The following is a 19,838-nucleotide window of genomic DNA, read 5'->3' on the forward strand; positions in this document are numbered from 1 at the left end:
ACACATCCATCCGTTTACATCTAGCAGCAATTGCTGCTTACCTGCAAAACAGACAGCATCTATCACTTTTCAGAGTGCCTGCTATTAAAGCTTTCATGGAAGGCCTTAAAAGAGTAATTCCACCCAGAGCACCACCCTCACCTGTGTGGAATCTAAACGTAGTTCTTACAAGGCTGATGGGACCGCCTTTCGAACCAATGCATAAATGTGAGCTACAGTTCCTTACTTGGAAAACAGCTTTTCTCGTAGCTATCACTTCCCTTAGAAGGGTTAGTGAAATACAAGCGTTCACTACACAAGAACCTTTTCTACAGATACATCACAATAAGGTGATACTTCGCACAAATCCAAAATTTCTGCCCAAGGTCATTTCCCCCTTCCATCTCAATCAATCAATCGGTGGCATTACCGTTTTTTTTCTTGCAACCTCAATCTGTTGCAGAAAGGGCTCTACATACACTTGATGTTAAAAGGGCTTTACTTTACTATATACAAAGAATGCAATCTTTTAGAAAGACTAAACAGCTGTTTGCTCGTTCTTTCCACCACATAAAGGCAACCCCATCTTAAAATCAGGGATAGCTAGGTGGATTGTAAAGTGCATACACATTTGCTATCACAAAGCAAAAAGAACATTATCTGTTCCACCTAAAGCCCACTCTACAAGAAAGATCGGGGCTTCTATGGCGTTTCTAGGGGAACATACCCTTAGATGACATCTGCAAAGCAGCCACATGGTCAACACCGCACACCTTCACAAAACATTACTGTGTAGATGTGCACACCAAACAACAAGCTAGGGTGGGCCAGGCTGTATTAAAGACACTGTTTCAAACCACTGCAACGGATACCGGTGGTCGCCGCTAGGGTTGGGTACTGCTATATAAACTATGCACACTGTATAATCTGCAGCTCATATGCCTCGAACGGAATATGCTACTTACCAGTATGCATCTGTTCTTGGCATGTAGAGCTGCAGATCTATACACGCCCACCCGCCTCCCCGGCTACCTGTATCCGTTCCAGTTTATCTTATTTAGATACAACACACATGAGTTTCTTTACTATTATCACTACGCTCCATCTTTTCCCTGCTGGCGAAAAACAATCTGAGGATGGAGCCGAAGCCCATGCGCAGTACGGACCGAAGGAGGAGTCACCAATCTCGTGACTTCCAAACACTGTCCAAGAAGAAAACCAAACTGCAAACATCCGGGCCCAACACCAAATGGCGATCTATGCACAGTGTATAGATCTGCAGCTCTACATGCCAAGAACAGATGCATACTGGTAAGTAGCATATTCCTTTCATATGCGAGTCTGTCCTCGTTGCTAGTCGGACACATGATATGTAAGACCCATTGAGCAGAGGATGCAAAACTGTGTGATCAAGGCCGCTGTGTTGGCTGAAACGCATCTTGGCTGACGTGCTGAAGAATAAATTGAAGAAATCTCATCTGGAGTTGGCTCCGTTTGTTATTATTAACTTTTGCCAAGCGTTCGATTGATATTAGCGGGGAGGATGTACCTGCGAGCCAACCACCCACCGCAGGACCAGCAGCATCAGTCAAAGAAAGACTTGCTGTGCATCCGCGCTGTAGTCCGGAACTAAGCAGAAAGCAGCTGCAGTCACCCTTGCTGGAAAACCAGGATAATAAACTCTGGAAGATCGGAATGCGAGGGGCAGTCGACCGGACGGTTGACAACACATAGTGAATGTGAGAAGTTGGCCTGATATGTAGTGCTCACTATTCTAGTGATCACTGTGTATCATTCCAAACGACCCTTATTGATGATTGGTTGTAAGTCAACCTTTTAGACCAGCTATCCTAGTAGCGTGGATACGAGCAGTCTTAGGCTAAACTCTAGAGGGCGTGTTAAGCCAGCTGTTTACCATCACATATACCCCTTGAACACCAAGTGAAAGGACACCACACAAGTTGTTATGAAAATAAAAGGATATTTATTTATAACAAGACTACCCTGGCTCTTTATGAGTCAGGGAGCTAAGCACACTACAAAACTCTTAGGAAAATACTTCAGTTGCACAATTTACACAAATGCCCGAGGGGCACGAGAAACCATCTACACTAACAGTGAAATGCGAATGGTTAGAGTCTGGAGGTACTGATTCCGGAGTGTTCCGATCAGTGGGACTAAACGAAAAAGGAACTGGACACTTGTAGAGCGAACCAGCGATGGAGCACCGAGATGCTCGAGTTACCTAGCCCGGAGGCTGCGGCTGCGTGAAGTTCGGCAAGATGTCGGGAGTCCTCGTGTAGTCTCAGGAGCCTGAAAGAAGAAGTTGCTGGCAGGCGACCAGTGACGATGTTCAGAGCGATCCAAGCCTGGATCGGTGATGAAGAAAACCTAAAAGCAGAGGGGACTCAGTTCTCAACCGCTAGCCAGCGATCGTGTGGGTACCAGGGGGGTACCGGCTGAAGTCACCTCGACCAGGTGAGTGGGTGACGTCGGACTCGGCTGTTCCTCGGACAAGGAGGCGCGGCGGCGACCAGGATGGAGGGCGAGGTGTCCCACGAAGGTGTCTGCTGTCGATGATGCTGGGCCCAGGAAGGGGCAGCGGATCTTGGCAGTGGCAACCCAAGCGGGGGAGTCAAGATGGCGTCGGGAGTGGACCAGGAGGGTCCGTGGTACTCCTCTGTTGAAGGGGAGCAAGAGCCAGTCTGGAGCAACCAGACCGGTGATGCAAATAATCTTGGAGCGTCGTGAAGAGGGCCACAAGCCGGTCGGCAAGTGGTCGGACAACGCTGGGAACAGCAAGAAGCGAAAGGGCCCCCACGCAGATCTCGTGGATGCTGGGGAGACAGACTTCGATGCTGGAGCTGCTCAGGGTTTAGGGCTTCTCAAACCCTAGGTGCACTCACTCGAGGGTCCCTCGGTGGGCGTGCTAGATAAGCGTCGTGCAGGTTCTGAAGATAGCCGGTCCCGCAGGTCTCGTCACACCTACGACTCTCAGCTGGGCTGACGAGGTAGGTAAAAGGTCAGAGATGGCAGGGAACTCGGGTCTCGTCGAGCTGGGCAGTCTAGATCCGTAGGAGACGTACAGCAAACCGCAAGCGCTTAGGTGGTGCCTGCTGGTGCAGGGTGGCTACTCCTTAGCCACAAGGGAGAGTCTTCAGAAATAGTCAAGAGTTCCTTTCGTGGAAAGTGGTTCGTGATTCGGAGTTATCCGATTATCTGATTATCCAATTTTGGGAAGGGGACTCGCTCCTACCTTTATTCTAAGAAAAGGGGCTGGCCCGTGACTAGGTTCTACCTATGGGTGGAGCCAGGAGGGGGGTGGTTACACCCCTATCCTTTGTCCGGCTTCGCGCCAGCTCAGGGGCTGGTGTGCCCCCGAAACTGGTTTGAGCCGGGCTATGCACAGTGAGCACCGGGGTGCCACTTGCAATCACCTTCCTTTCAGCCCTGCCTACCTGGGATACACAAACCCTGTCTGGGATGGTGCTAACACCGCCCTCGACAGGAAACCCTTTGTCCAAGCTCCCCTTGCTGGAAGGTCCCCCAGCAGCAGGAGGTCAGACTTGTGTCTGGTGGCAGCATCCATTTTGTGATGCTGAGGCTTGAGTCAACTTTAACCGGGGTTCAAGGTTACTTCCATGTCGTGTCCCTCTAAAAGGGGGGAATGCTAACCCCGTCGCCAGGACTGGCGAGGGGTTCGTATTCCCATTCGTATTCCCATTCGTATGACACCTTACTCGACATGTGTAGGTGATGTGATGCCAAAGTTAGCAAATAACCGCAAGGATTATAATGCATTAAAAGTAGTTGGCCCGCGTCACCATGGAACGGCTATTAGGACTTGGTTCCGCAAGCCGTCGACGGGCTCAGCTCGCGCCAGAGCACCGTCCCACATGATTCCCTGCACTCTGCCTTCAGGATTGATAAGGCCTGCTATAGGAGTGACTGATAGGAATCCATGTGTCCATTTTAGGGTTTAGGTGTAGGAATACTACACCTACAGCAACGGGTGGTTACACCACGTGGCCCCAGCTGTCGTGCAGCCAGTTGTGTCAGATTTGGGCGGCCATTCCAGGGGTGGCATAATACATGCTTCAGCCCCTGGTAGGCCCTGGGTACACCGATGCCCTGGATACCTGTGGTATGCTGAGACAGGGACTGACAAGGCGGCCCAGTTCCAATTAGTGGATGCACCTAATGTACATGTGTGTTAATTTCGAGAGAGAACAGCTAGGCTGTGGGTCTGATTGGCAGGCCCACAGCCGGAGAAAGTCGTAAACCAATGAAGCAAAAGCAAAAAATCTGGGTGATCATAGGATTGCAGACCCTACTCTCCTACATGACCCCCCCCAAAACTTTGGGACAATAAGCTAACCTTGACCAGGTGAGTCTTCTTGCTCTAAGTGGAAATACCTGGAGAGCCCATCTGCATTGCCATGATCAGTGCCAGGTCTATGCTCCACTGTGAAGTCCATCCCCTGTAGGGAAATGGACCACCTAAGTAGTTTGGGGTTTTCACCCTTCATTTGATGTAGCCACAAGAGGGGCTTATGGTCGGTCTGAATCTTGAAGTGAGTGCCAAACAAGTATGGCCTCAACTTCTTCAGGGCCCAAACCACAGCAAAGGCCTCCCTCTCAATAGCTGACCAATTCTTCTCTCTGGGGGTCAGCCTCCTGCTAATAAAAGCTATGGGCTGGTCATGACCATCAAAATTCAGTTGCGATAGAACAGCTCCCACACCCAGCTCCGAAGCGTCTGTTTGGACAATGAATGGTTTGGAGTAGTCTGGACTCTTTAGGATAGGTGCTGTGCACATGGCCTGCTTTAGGTCATCGAATGCCTTCTGACAGCTGGCTGTCCACTGAACTTTTTTTGGCATCTTTTTACTTGTCAGGTCGTTTAGCGGGGTCACAATGGATCCATAATTTCTGACAAATTTCCGGTAATAACCAGTCAGGCCCAAGAAAGCTCGAACCGGAGTCTGGGTGGTTGGAGGAGCCCAGTCCTGGATGGCCTGTATTTTGCTCTCCAATGGTTGAACCTGGCCTCCACCTACAAGGTGGCCCAGGTATACAACCTGTGTCTGCCCTATCTGGCACTTGGTGGCCTTGATAGTGAGGCCTGCCTTCTGCAGGGCCTCTAACACTTTACTCAGGTGGACCAGGTGATCCTCCCAGGTGGAGCTAAAGACAGCGATATCGTCCAGATACGCCGCACAGAAGTCGTCCAACCCAGTGAGAACTCGATTCACCAGCCTTTGGAAGGTGGCAGGTGCATTTTTCAAACCAAAGGGCATTACCACGAACTGATAATGCCCACCCGGGGTAGAAAATGCTGTTTTGGGCTTGGCCTCCTCAGCTAACCTGATTTGCCAATACCCAGCTGTCAGGTCAAACGTACTTAAGTAGTTGGCCGAGGCCAACCGGTCGATAAGTTTGTCTGCTCTTGGTATCGGGTGGGCGTCAGTCTTAGTGACCGCATTGAGACCTCTGTAGTCCACGCAAAACCTCATCTCTTTCTTACCGCCCTGGGGTGTGAGGTTTCGGCACGAGCACTACGGGACTAGCCCAGGGGCTGTCCGAGGGTTCAATGACTCCCAGCTCCAACATTTTCTGCACCTCTGTCTTGATGCAGTCTCTGACATGATCAGGTTGCCGATAGATTTTACTCTTTACGGGCAGACTGTCCCCAGTGTCGACCTCATGGGTACACCACTTGGTCTGACTGGGTGTCAGAGAGAACATATGTCGAAAGGATTGAAGAACCTGTTTACAATCCTCTTGTTGATGTCCAGAGAGGCTGCCACAAAAGACAACACCATCTACTGATCCATCGTCAGGGTTCTGAGAGAGCAGGTCCGGGAGAGGGTCACTCTCCTCCTCCTGTCCCTCATCTGTGGCCATGAGCAAGCCCATGCCCTCCCTGTCGACATATGCCTTGAGCCTGTTTACATGGAGCACCCTGTGGGGGCTCCGGGGAGTTCCCAGGTCTACCAAGTAGGTGACCTCTCCCTTTTGCTCAATGATCGTGTGGGGCCCAGACCATTTGTCTTAGAGTGCTGCTGTGGCCACTGGCTCCAGCACCCACACCTTCTGTCCAGGCTGGTACACAGTCCGGACAGCCTTTTGGTCGTGCCAAGCTTTCTGTAATTCTTGGCTCGCCTCCAGGTTTTTAGACTCCTTTTCCATGTACTCCGCCATCCGCGAGCGGAGACCGAGCACATAGTCCACAATGTTTGATGCCGGCTTTCTGAGAGGTCTCTCCCATCCTTCCTTTACCAAACAAAGGGGTCCCCTTACAGGATGTCCGAACAGAAGCTCAAAAGGGCTGTAGCCAACCCCCTTCTGCGGGACCTCTCTGTAGGCGAACAAGAGGCAGGGTATCAGGACATCCCATCTCCGCCGAAGCTTTTCAGGTAGTCCGTGAATCATCCCTTTTAGGGTCCTGTTGAATCTCTCAACAAGCCCATTGCATTGTGGGTGATAGGGTGTGGTGAACTTGTAGTTGACACCACATTCCTTCCACATAGCAGTCAGATATCCCGACATGAAGTTTGCACCTCTGTCTGAGACGACCTCCTTAGGGAAGCCCACTCTAGAGAACACTCCAAGTAGGGCCCGTGCCACCACAGGTGCTGTAGTGGTCCTAAGGGGAATAGCTTCAGGATACCTGGTGGCGTGGTCCACCACCACCAGTATAAATTTGTGCCCTGATGCTGTCTGGGGTTCCATTGGTCCGACAATGTCGATCCCCACTCGTTCAAAGGGTACCCCCAACACTGGGAGTGGTATGAGGGGGGCCTTTGTCGTGCCACCTGACTTACCACTGGCTTGGCAAGTGACACAGGAGCGGCAAAACTCCTTCGTATCTTCGGACATGTGGGGCCAGTGAAAGTGTGGAACAATTCTGTCCCAAGTCTTATTCTGGCCTAAGTGGCCTGCAAGGGGAATCTCGTGGGCCAAGGTGAGAAGGAAACCTCTCAGAGACAAGGGGATGACCAGCCTCCTGGTCGCACCAGGTTTGGGGTCTCTTGCCTCGGAGTACAGGAGTCCATCGTCCCAGTACACTTTGTGGGTACCTGTGGCGTTCCCTGCAGCCTCAGCAGCGGCCTGCTGTCTGAGGGGTTCAAGCGAGGGGCAGTCTAACTGTGCCTTCCCCAGGTCTTCCCTGGAGGGTCCCCCTGAGCCCAGAAACTCAACCTGACCAGGTTCAAGCTCTTGCGGCTCAGTTTCCCTCAGTTCTTTAAGGTCAGCCTCCTCGGAGACTTGATCCACGACCTGGGGCAAGGGGGAAGGCGAAGCCTTACCCTTACTGCTCCTTTTCTTGGAAGGTGTCTGGTCCGTTCTTCCAGGATCCAGCACCTGTTCAGTGGGGCATCTTTTGGCCTGTGACCTGGTCACAGCAAGGACATGTGCTGGCAAGCCTAACATCTCCATGTGAGTCCTCTGCTCCACTTCTGACCATTGTGACGTTTCCAAATCATTGCCCAACAGACATTCTACGGGGAGGTCTGAACTAACCACAACCTTTTTCGGGCCACTTACCCCTCCCCAGTAGAAATCAACAACTGCCATACTGTGATTGGTAGTGACGTTGCTGGCATTGGTCACTAGGTAACTGGTACCTAGCATGATCTGTCCAGGGTCCACGAAGTTAGGCGTCACCATGGTGACACTGGCACACGTGTCCCTGTAGGCCTGAGCCACTTTTCCATTTATCAAAGGTGTCTGTCTGTATTTGCCCAACGTATTGGGACTGGCATCAGGGGACATATCCATATCCCCTGTACAGACAAGGACGGCCTGAGTGAGCGTGCCGACCAAGTCGTCACTCCCCTCGGTTCCCAAGGTTAACCCAACTAATGCCTTGGGAGGCGCACTACCACTGCTGACTGTACTAGGGGGCGCAGGTGCCTTAAGGGCTGCAGTGGCAGGAGTTTGCCCTCCTTTCTTGGTGCACTCACTAAACCAGTGAGTCTTACTTTTACAGTATTGGCACCACCTTTTTGACTGGCCTTCTTGAGTCTTCTTCTTCTGTGAAGCCTGACCCCCACCCTCTTTGGTTTGTTGGGGACCTGTCGAAGACTTCTGGTCATTTTGTTCGTTCTTGTTACCCTTTTGGTCTGCTTTCTTCTGACCACCCTGGTTCTGATTCTGGTTCTGCTTGACCCTTGTTCTGACCCATCTGTCTGCCTTCTTTCCCAATTCTTGGGGAGAGGTCAGATCCGAGTCGACAAGGTGCTGATGCAACAATTGGTTCTGACAGTTGTTTAAAATCTGTTCTCGCATGATAAGATTGTACAATCCTGTGTAATCAGTAACCTTGCTACCCAGCAACCAGCCTTCCAAAGCCTTAGTGGCACAATCGACAAAGTCAGCCCAATCCTGAGACTGAATTTTCTGGGTGTCCCGGAACAGCACCCGGTACTGTTCCGTGGTTAAGCCGAACCCATCAATCAGTGTGTTCTTCAGGACTTGGTAGTTGTTAGCATCCTCAGCTCTTGTAGTGAGGAGCTTGTCCCTTCCTTTACCTTCAAAGGAAAGCCACAGTATAGCTGCCCACTGACTTGGGGGGACGCACTGGACAGTGCAGGCCCTCTCCAAGGCAGTTATCCACTTGTGGATGTCGTCCCCTTGTTTAAAGGGGGGCACTATTTTACTCAGGTGTTTAGTGTCTATACCCCTGTCTTTCTCTCTATTGAGAATGCTGCCACCAGTGGGATCTAACCCACTTAATTTCTGCTCTCGGGCCAAGGCAAGTCTTTCTTTGGCGAGGGCAAGTTCTTCCCGCTCGATCCTCAGATAGACCTCCCGCTTCTTTGCTTCATGCTCCCTCCTCTGAGGGGAAGTCATTCCTCTCTGAGAAGGTGCCTGAGAGACATGTGTATGAACCGATCTGCCAGAGCCTCTGGAGAGAGACCTAGCTCGTCCGTTCCCAAGGTTAAGCCTGCTTGAGCGTGGGCCCGGGGCTCCCCCAGTTCCATTCTCATGCCTGCTTAAGTTGGTCCTTGTAAGCCTGCCGACTACCACTGGACCTTTGTCTGCCTCGTCTCCCGATAACTCGTCCTCGTCCTCCTCCTCTGTGTGGAGGTCGAGGTCTGGGTCACCGAGGGTTCCCTCTAAGGGAGGCATGTTCCCATCTGCACTGGGGGGACCTGGTTAGAGGACCTCCTAGCATCGTACGCCTCTAAGAGACCTATCAGTATTGCGATGGTAGGGTTAGAACCCTGGTTTAGCTTCCTGGAGGCACACAGTTGTCTCATCTCCTTGAAGCTAAGAGTTGCATATCGTGACACGACCTGTGGAGAGTCACTGACCACTAAGGGAGTCCCTGCAGACTCTCCGTGGACCGACATGCTTTTCTAGTGAGGTGTAAGTGTTGCACCTACCTACACTATGGGTTTACCTACTGATCCCTTGCTAAGAGTTGTAGTCAGGGTGTGCTAAGCCCTGTTACACTACAACAGCCGGTTCAGTAGAACTCGGAGTATTCTAAGTTAAGTTATATGTACCTGGGTACTTATGTGATCTTTCACTGCGATATTCTTAGGATACGTGTGTGGTAAAACAACAGCAAGCTCAAATCCCAACCGCTGCTCACCAATGTGAGAAGTTGGCCTGATATGTAGTGCTCACTATTCTAGTGATCACTGTGTATCATTCCAAACGACCCTTATTGATGATTGGTTGTAAGTCAACCTTTTAGACCAGCTATCCTAGTAGCGTGGATACGAGCAGTCTTAGGCTAAACTCTAGAGGGCGTGTTAAGCCAGCTGTTTACCATCACATATACCCCTTGAACACCAAGTGAAAGGACACCACACAAGTTGTTATGAAAATAAAAGGATATTTATTTATAACAAGACTACCCTGGCTCTTTATGAGTCAGGGAGCTAAGCACACTACAAAACTCTTAGGAAAATACTTCAGTTGCACAATTTACACAAATGCCCGAGGGGCACGAGAAACCATCTACACTAACGGTGAAATGCGAATGGTTAGAGTCTGGAGGTACTGATTCCGGAGTGTTCCGATCAGTGGGACTAAACGAAAAAGGAACTGGACACTTGTAGAGCGAACCTGCGATGGAGCACCGAGATGCTCGAGTTACCTAGCCCGGAGGCTGCGGCTGCGTGAAGTTCGGCAAGATGTCGGGAGTCCTCGTGTAGTCTCAGGAGCCTGAAAGAAGAAGTTGCTGGCAGGCGACCAGTGACGATGTTCAGAGCGATCCAAGCCTGGATCGGTGATGAAGGAAACCTGAAAGCAGAGGGGACTCAGTTCTCAACCGCTAGCCAGCGATCGTGTGGGTACCAGGGGGGTACCGGCTGAAGTCACCTCGACCAGGTGAGTGGGTGACGTCGGACTCGGCTGTTCCTCGGACAAGGAGGCGCGGCGGCGACCAGGATGGAGGGCGAGGTGTCCCACGAAGGTGTCTGCTGTCGATGATGCTGGGCCCAGGAAGGGGCAGCGGATCTTGGCAGTGGCAACCCAAGCGGGGGAGTCAAGATGGCGTCGGGAGTGGACCAGGAGGGTCCGTGGTACTCCTCTGTTGAAGGGGAGCAAGAGCCAGTCTGGAGCAACCAGACCGGTGATGCAAATAATCTTGGAGCGTCGTGAAGAGGGCCACAAGCCGGTCGGCAAGTGGTCGGACAACGCTGGGAACAGCAAGAAGCGAAAGGGCCCCCACGCAGATCTCGTGGATGCTGGGGAGACAGACTTCGATGCTGGAGCTGCTCAGGGTTTAGGGCTTCTCAAACCCTAGGTGCACTCACTCGAGGGTCCCTCGGTGGGCGTGCTAGATAAGCGTCGTGCAGGTTCTGAAGATAGCCGGTCCCGCAGGTCTCGTCACACCTACGACTCTCAGCTGGGCTGACGAGGTAGGTAAAAGGTCAGAGATGGCAGGGAACTCGGGTCTCGTCGAGCTGGGCAGTCTTGATCCGTAGGAGACGTACAGCAAACCGCAAGCGCTTAGGTGGTGCCTGCTGGTGCAGGGTGGCTACTCCTTAGCCACAAGGGAGAGTCTTCAGAAATAGTCAAGAGTTCCTTTCGTGGAAAGTGGTTCGTGATTCGGAGTTATCCGATTATCTGATTATCCAATTTGGGAAGGGGACTCGCTCCTACCTTTATTCTAAGAAAAGGGGCTGGCCCGTGACTAGGTTCTACCTATGGGTGGAGCCAGGAGGGGGGTGGTTACACCCCTATCCTTTGTCCGGCTTCGCGCCAGCTCAGGGGCTGGTGTGCCCCCTAAACTGGTTTGAGCCGGGCTATGCACAGTGAGCACCGGGGTGCCACTTGCAATCACCTTCCTTTCAGCCCTGCCTACCTGGGATACACAAACCCTGTCTGGGATGGTGCTAACACCGCCCTCGACAGGAAACCCTTTGTCCAAGCTCCCCTTGCTGGAAGGTCCCCCAGCAGCAGGAGGTCAGACTTGTGTCTGGTGGCAGCATCCATTTTGTGATGCTGAGGCTTGAGTCAACTTTAACCGGGGTTCAAGGTTACTTCCATGTCGTGTCCCTCTAAAAGGGGGGAATGCTAACCCCGTCGCCAGGACTGGCGAGGGGTTCGTATTCCCATTCGTATGACACCTTACTCGACATGTGTAGGTGATGTGATGCCAAAGTTAGCAAATAACCGCAAGGATTATAATGCATTAAAAGTAGTTGGCCCGCGTCACCATGGAACGGCTATTAGGACTTGGTTCCGCAAGCCGTCGACGGGCTCAGCTCGCGCCAGAGCACCGTCCCACATGATTCCCTGCACTCTGCCTTCAGGATTGATAAGGCCTGCTATAGGAGTGACTGATAGGAATCCATGTGTCCATTTTAGGGTTTAGGTGTAGGAATACTACACCTACAGCAACGGGTGGTTACACCACGTGGCCCCAGCTGTCGTGCAGCCAGTTGTGTCAGATTTGGGCGGCCATTCCAGGGGTGGCATAATACATGCTTCAGCCCCTGGTAGGCCCTGGGTACACCGATGCCCTGGATACCTGTGGTATGCTGAGACAGGGACTGACAAGGCGGCCCAGTTCCAATTAGTGGATGCACCTAATGTACATGTGTGTTAATTTCGAGAGAGAACAGCTAGGCTGTGGGTCTGATTGGCAGGCCCACAGCCGGAGAAAGTCGTAAACCAATGAAGCAAAAGCAAAAAATCTGGGTGATCATAGGATTGCAGACCCTACTCTCCTACAGTGAAGACCCCAGGTGAGCGACTCGGCATGGGTGTGGGGGCGATTATAAGCTGTCATTCACCAAATACCACATTTAACAACCACTTAAAAGCAAAAAATCAGCTGTTTTTTTTACGGCTAGACCGCAGAGCAATCCTCAGACCTCGGAACCCAAGGGCTCAAAAGCCGACCGGAGGAGGCAATGCAGAAGGAAACGGCGAAAGAGACAGGAAAACAGAACCAAAACACATACCAAACGAATATGAAAACGCAAGTTTATGGAGAATAAAGAAAAACTAGAAAAATCAATTATTAATCTTACGGACTTGACAATATCCAAAGCAGATAAAGAGATTTTATTGTTGGGACTTTTTTTTTTGTCCTGGATATACCATGGATTACCCCCAGGCAAGGATTGATACCTTCAAGTATGTAAGGAAATTAAAACTTCAAAAAATGCATGCATCAAATAACAGAGAAATAAATGTTAGTGGACAGATTAACCAATCACCAGCCACTATGACCAGTACCACCATTGCAGATCTTTCAGTCCTCTGAACCATGATGGAATTGGAAAACGAGGCATAAGATGTCACAATAAAGACACAAGACATCATATCTGTGCAAAATTTGCAAGGTGGGGATACTGTAATCACGCCGTTCAGGCCACGCTCAAGAGCAACCCCGACCACAGTAAAAGATAATATCGATACTTTTGATGAGTTAATCAATGACGGTCTAAAAAAGATCAATAAGGAAATTAATGCAAATCACATGAAGCGCACCGCTAATGAATGGAAGTACCATGAATTGGTGGCGAAACTCCGGAAAAACAAGCAGTTTGTGGTTCAAAACTCCGACAAGGGGGCAATGTTGTTCTCTGGCCTATGAAAATGTACTTGCAAGAGGCCCGCAATCAACTTAACCAAAGGGACTGTTACATAAAATGCAAGCATGAAGTAATGACTAAAGCACAAACTGACTTTATCATGGATTTGGAACATTGGTTTAAGGATAACCTACTCCCCATGACTAATATAAATATCTGAGAAATGACACTCCAAGAACTCCGGTATTATACCTAATACCTAAAGTGCACAAAAATACCCCCCCCCCCCTGGTCGTCCAATCATTTTGGCCAACAGGAGTATGATGGAGAACTGTTCCAAGTATATCTATTTCTTTTTTAAGCCCTACGTTGAAAAGCTGCCATCATATGTAAGAGACAGCATTGACTTTCTAAAAATGATATGCAACATACCCATGGAGCAAGACTGTTTTAATTGCACTCGATATAGCAACCCTCTACACAAGTATCGCCCATACTGATGGGCTGAGGGCCATGGAATTTTTCTTGAGTGATAGACCAGTCAGCTTGTGGAGACACACTTAGATGCTGATAGGCATGGCAAGAAGATGCCTAGAGGACAGTTTCTTCTTGTTTAAAGGGGCTTTGTACCAGCAAAAGTGGGGGACTGCGATGGGCACCGACTTCACCCCCAGCTATGCATGCTTGCATGTGGGCTGGTGAGAGGAGCAGGTGCTTTGCAGAGAACTCGCACTAACCTGGGAAAATAACATCATATTGTGGGCTAGATTTATTGACTATTTATTCGTAATCTGGAAAAGAACGACTGAATCACAGAACACTTTGTAAATCGTTTACATTTTAATGACAAATCTGAGGTTCACTGACACAATAATTACAAAACAGGTAACATTTCTAGATGTAAAAGTGTATGTTGCGTCAGGGAAACTTGAAACTAGACTATACAGGAAGTCAACAGCGGGCAACACTACGCTGCACGCTTCAAGCTTTGACCCAACCCACACCAAACAGAGCATCCCCTATGGCGAAATGCTACAAAGCAAACAGAAATTGTAGCACACAAAAGAACTCCAAATGACAGATTGAAATGAGCCAAAGATTTTGTGAGTGAAGCTACAGCGGAGCAACTATTGAGGCAGCAAGACTTGCGACGAATAGAAAGAAAAAGTCGAGGAGTTCTTATTTCTTTTGAACCTCAGATGCGTTTCCTTACAACATACAATCGCCAAAACAGAGTTTAGGGACCTGCTCAACAAAAACTGGCATATCCTTAAGACAGATCCAGTGATTGGAGAGATGCTCCCTAAATATCCGCCACTCACATATCGCAGAGCACCATCATTAAGAGATGCCATTGTCCAGGCAAGCCCAGAGAGTGACAAGGACCCAGGTTGGTTAAGAACTGCCCCTGGATACAAAAGATGCAGCAAATGCAGAGCCTGCAGTAAAGGCAAAACACAGGGTATTCAGAGGTACTTACAACTGCAAGACAGAACTTGCAGCGTATTGTCTTACTTGCACATTCAATTTACAGTATGTGGGTAGAACCACGCTGCAAGTACATAAAAGGATCTTGCAGCACATGAGAGCTATTACCAATGGTGATAGGTCATACCCCATAGCCCGTCATTGTGAAACTACACACTCTAAAGACCCTACACAAGTAACCTACTTCGTGATAGATGCAGTTCCAATGAACAAGAGAGGAGACGATAGAGTTAGAGCATTGTGGGAGTTAGAAATAAGGTGCATTCTGTTGCTCGACTGCAAAACGTCTCAAGGGCTTAATTGCGATGGAGAGTTCCACTCATGCCTGTAACATGATAGAGTAGACGATTAGCTTTATTTGAGTAGTAACGATTGAGTGCACCAGGAGCGCTGTATCTCCAAAAGGAGAAAATGAGAAGATGACTCCTTGTTTATCTGGCATATATCATGTAGTAAGTAGCAAAGCAACCATTATCAGGCACCTGCCGTGAATTTGAGGTGGTGGGAAGATGATAGGAGATTTTGTGATTCATCAGGCACTTGCCCCTGAAACAAATGTCTATAAACAGTAATGCGATATTCTAAAGTAATGTTTATATTCAGACACTTGGATATCTATTATAATGTGTACCCTTGCTACACATGTGGTATGTCAAACCCTTGATAAACTGCGACACGCGTCCCGTGTTTAACTGTAATTGTGCAGGGATACAGTTATAACCAATTTTGACCACAAGAAAATGGTCAAAATTACACTGCATTTACTTACTGGTTTGTCACTTACCACCACCCCTCTATTATTAATGTTATTGAGTGATGTTCAACTTGAGAGAAGAAATCGCATTTGGAGTTGCCTGAGTTTGTAGTTATTAACTTTTGTCAAGTGTTCGAATGTTATATATAGGTTTTATTTTTGGGGGGAAACTTTTAAGGGTAGATTGGAGTTTTGGGATGGGTAAAGCATGGAATCAAGGTGGATAGTGTATGGGATGGAAGGGATTTTTAGGGTTCAGGGATGGGTAGTGTATAGGGGTAGTAAGGGTTTCTTAGGGCTCAGAGGTCTGCAGTGTGTAGGAGGAGTAAGGGACTTTTGGGCTATAAGCATGGATAGTGTATAGAGGTAGTTAAGAGTTTTTAGGGGTCAAAGAATTGTAATAAAAAAACAAATGCATGTGTAGTTCGAACAAAAGTAATCCAAACTAACTGAACACTTCAATCCGAAGTAAAGCATCCAGCCTAACCGTATGGGAACTAAATAAATCCGATCTGATGACCTAAACCTATCTCAACTTTCTTGGGATCAAAGGTATGATGTAGTATATCAGAGATTCAGAGACGACTGGTAAAATAGTTTTTGATTTTAAAAACAAATCATTCTATCTTGAGGCACAACCAGGGACGTTTCCTGTGAGCATCCATCATCATCCTATATACAAGTTGAGAATGCAGCAGCACAAGCTTTCATCTCACGCAAGACGGGTACATCCGCAGTGCAAGCCTCCTTCAGAGACCAAATACAAACCACGCAGGATAAGCCAAACAAGTTTGTCGGAAAGTTATACAATTCTAACCTGTGTTTGAACGATTGTTGTTTTAAAAACTTACATGGGAGCAAAAAGGTCTCCAAAAGCTTAAACTACCTCAATATAAAAAGGTGTGTTTTTTTTAAAGGCAAGAATAGTTTTTCTGGCCTTCAAAAGTTAAATCATTTTGGGCTTTTTTAAAAGAGGCAAGACCCGTTTTCCAACTTTTCATGCCAGAAATGTGGACGCTGACAGATTGCAGAATCTCCTACGTTTGAAGCTGTACCAGGCTTCAGCAGATGAACAGCCTGCCTGCAAGGCAGCGGCTGGGTAGGGACTGGTTATTCTCTTTATACTCTTTGGTAAGGGGGTTAGAAATGAGAAGACAAAAAATACTGCTGTAGTTGTTAGTGAATGTGACTGATAATCTATTAAATTGTCTTTTTTAGAGTGAAGAGGAAGTGCTGAAGAGAGTCCTGGAGTTATCACTTGCAGAAGCCACACAGAACGATTCACAAACACCCAGGTACAGGCCTAAAACAGATAGCTTCTTGCCTAAATTCCACTTTCCTTCAGATTAAAAATCACAGCATTAATGAGTGTTTCTCATGCACACGGGGCTTGTCTAATTTGTGGTATCCAGGCATCATAATTAACCGAGTATACAGGTCTACTTGCATTCTGAATTCATTACCTCAAAAAAAAAAAAGGCTATTCTTGGGCTCATTATCTCCATGGACTCATATCAACGCAGTGAACCTCTTTTTAAAAAAAAAAAAAATCTTGCTTGTCTGCCTCACTCTCTAAACTGCCGAGATCCATGGAGCAAGACTAATTGTTGCACTATACACCCCCGGACAACTCTCAGAAGCCACCTTTAGATTTTTCATAACCTCCCTTCTGACAGTCTACACCACTTTACTAGTTAGACCAAAACCAATCCCAACACAATGCTAAATACCCAAAACTAATCATAGGACCAATGATGACTGCCATGTACAAAATCATGAGTACCAAACTGTGGTGTGGGACACTTGAGGTGAACGGCAACAAAATAATCCACAAACTCCAGCAGCACTGGCACAAACTCTCCACCTTGTGCAAACATCTTTAGTATTGATTTCTGTGTCAGTACCACTGCCCAGCTGCACAGTGGGATCAAGGAGCTCAAACACTTCTCCAGTACCCTACCCTCCCACACTTTATATCCTTATATATATTCAGGCTTGGTACTAAAGCTAACTTTCAGCAGTCAACCATAATATACAAAATTAACACTATACCCTTTTGCACATACAACCAGTGTGCACTGTCTCGCATTCACCATGCAACATCCTTCTCTGGCACTCAAAACGCAGACCATCAACTCCTTGCCATTATCAAGTCTCAGAATGTTATTTTTTTGATGATCTCCCATTGTTAACTCCTCAGAAGCTCTTTCTAACCTAATCCTCAATATCCACTTCCTTCTCACTTGTCCTCTGCTCACCAAAAATGGCCTGGTAATCCACTGCTGAAAAATCTCAACCTCACCCCCTCCCATCTCTTGGTGATAGATGAATCATTAAACTCTTACTGCATTGCTCACAATTGATTATGATACAAATTCCAGAGAGCGCCATATCCATCCAGTTATAGAGCCACATTAATTCTGAAGACATGCCGAGCAGGATTCAAGCCTTGCTTGAGCATAGAATCTACAACAATCCAGGTACCTGACAATGCCCTCAAGAATCACTTAGACCTAGTGATTATTTGCCAGTAAGCAAAAACAATCTCTTACGAGGCCAAACAATCACAGTAATTCTGTTTTGTGAATGAGTGTTGGACCAGTTTCCTGCTGAGCCGTAAGCAATATCCAGGTTTGCCGGGAAGGCTGCCACTGTGCAGCACTATCAGTAATGGATGGAAAGAAGCTGCCTGGAATCAGTTATTCCAAAACCCCTTCATTGTATTTTGTGTTGTTAATTGCACCTCCAGCTTGTGGCAGGGGGTGATATAGTGACAATCTAAATGTGAAATTAAGTATTTTAATGAAGACAATTTCTTTCTCCTCAGCTTACAGCAGGAGGATGCGACACCCAAAGTTTCTTCAACCAGTCTGGATGAAAGCATACAGTTACAAAGCAGGAAAAAAACTGTGGCGGGAAAATAAATCTGTCTAGCAATCCGCAGAAGACAGAACTCTGTAAATATTTTTTGAGGACATGGCTCGGACTTTTCACAAGTGCCTTAATTGCCCGGGGAATAGGCGGCCAGAGTGAAGACTTCTGGCATTTACCTATATGCTTTGAAAGCGGCCATTCACAATTGGTTGGCCTTTTGGTTTTATAGCTCTAGAATTACCAGCTGGCCTACTATTAAGCTGAAAGGATGAGATGATGATTACGACGATGCTGCTACCCTTAAATACTCATTTGGCATCTGTTTTATTTGTACATAAGCTTTTTGGAAGTCCAAATGATAAACATGAACATTTGTATCATTTAATGCATTCTGTTTTCATGTTGACTATTGCATTAGACGTCTACATTTGGATGCACATTTTTAATATAAGTATTTTTTATAGTTCTATTTAAAACCAAGTGGGTTTCGGGGCTTTGTACTACACATATGATGTACCATGGTGAACATTCTCTGAAGTGCATTATATATGCAGGTTTGTGTGTGTGTATTTCAGTTTAAGAAAGAGCATACAATTTCATAATATAGGTTTAAAAGTAATAAACAAAGACACTGTACTGTGCATGATTTAACAGCCCGAAAACAATTGACCGGAAATGGTGTATAATATAAAGTGCTTGTTTTAGCCATTCAAATACCGGCACCTCAGGCCGATAAGAAACTGATTTAAAACTTGCTTTGGGTGTAAGTGCAAACGACCTGACAGTAATTTGAATGGGATGGTTGTTATCTCACCTACTGGGCCACTGGTAATCCATTTTTAAATGGTAAGGTCAAAGCTGCATGTCACCCGATTTGTGTTACTAGCAAAGATTGTTTTTAATCAGCTGGTCTAAACAAGCACACTTTTATGGATACTCGTGGGGACGTATTCTCAAATTCCATCTAGAATAATTGTGACAAACCGCGTTTGATATGTAAAATAGCCTCTTCAGAATAAAATGCACCAATCCAATGTTTTCTACTGTTTTGTATAGTCTGTAAATAAAAAATGTTGCTATGAAACCGTTGTATGTTCATAACTGGTAGAGATTAGATCTATTGGGACTGGTGATGAGTGAAGTGACTGGCTTTAGAAAATTTTCCAGCATAAGCGCCAAGAATTTTAGATTCTATTAAGGACATGGAGGCTCAGATTATGCTTCTCAATCTTTACTGCATAATTAAACGGCATTCAATTAGAAAAAACAGTAAAACATTACAACTCCCACGCCTCCTTCAAGCCACCAATCATAGTAGTCCAATGTCTACAAAATAACGAGGCACCATCTTACTGCCTCTTTCTTTGCAACAAGCAGTCTTCAGTGTGAGTCAAAACAGGATACAGTTCCAGTTCTCAACGGAGATCAACTTCCAAATAACAGGTCCCACAAGAGACAAATTAACCATAGGGGTGAAGAACGCCACCCGACCAAGAAATTCCATATTCAGCTCTGATTGGAATCCGTTCCTGAAATCAAAAAGAAGTTCGAGTATCCGAACCCAAGAACCTTCTCGTCTCATTGGAGTAAAAAACAAATGTCAAGTATATCATATGACATCATGCTAGCTAAGAACCATTCTTACCTGTCCCACCAGGTGGGATAATCCTCGCCTCAGTGTCCTTAATAGGATCTAAAATTCTTGTCGCATATGCTGGAAAGTTTTCTATGGCAGG

General features: G+C 47.5%; 1 protein-coding gene across 1 annotated transcript in view; it reads left to right on the top strand.

Moving 5' to 3' along the window:
* The window catches only part of ZFAND2A (zinc finger AN1-type containing 2A), a 42,819-nt gene extending 23,633 nt beyond the window's left edge, over positions 1-19,186 (top strand). Inside the window, exons 8-9 of the mRNA XM_085629263.1 lie at positions 16,447-16,523; positions 18,056-19,186. Coding sequence (XP_085485389.1) covers positions 16,447-16,523; positions 18,056-18,152 — 174 coding nt within the window. The 3' untranslated portion in view covers positions 18,153-19,186. The remainder of the gene's footprint in view (positions 1-16,446; positions 16,524-18,055) is intronic.
* The last annotated feature ends 652 nt before the right edge of the window (positions 19,187-19,838 follow it).

This window comes from Triturus cristatus, chromosome 10 (genome assembly GCF_964204655.1).
Source record: "Triturus cristatus chromosome 10, aTriCri1.1, whole genome shotgun sequence".
Classification (NCBI taxonomy): Eukaryota; Metazoa; Chordata; class Amphibia; order Caudata; family Salamandridae; genus Triturus; species Triturus cristatus.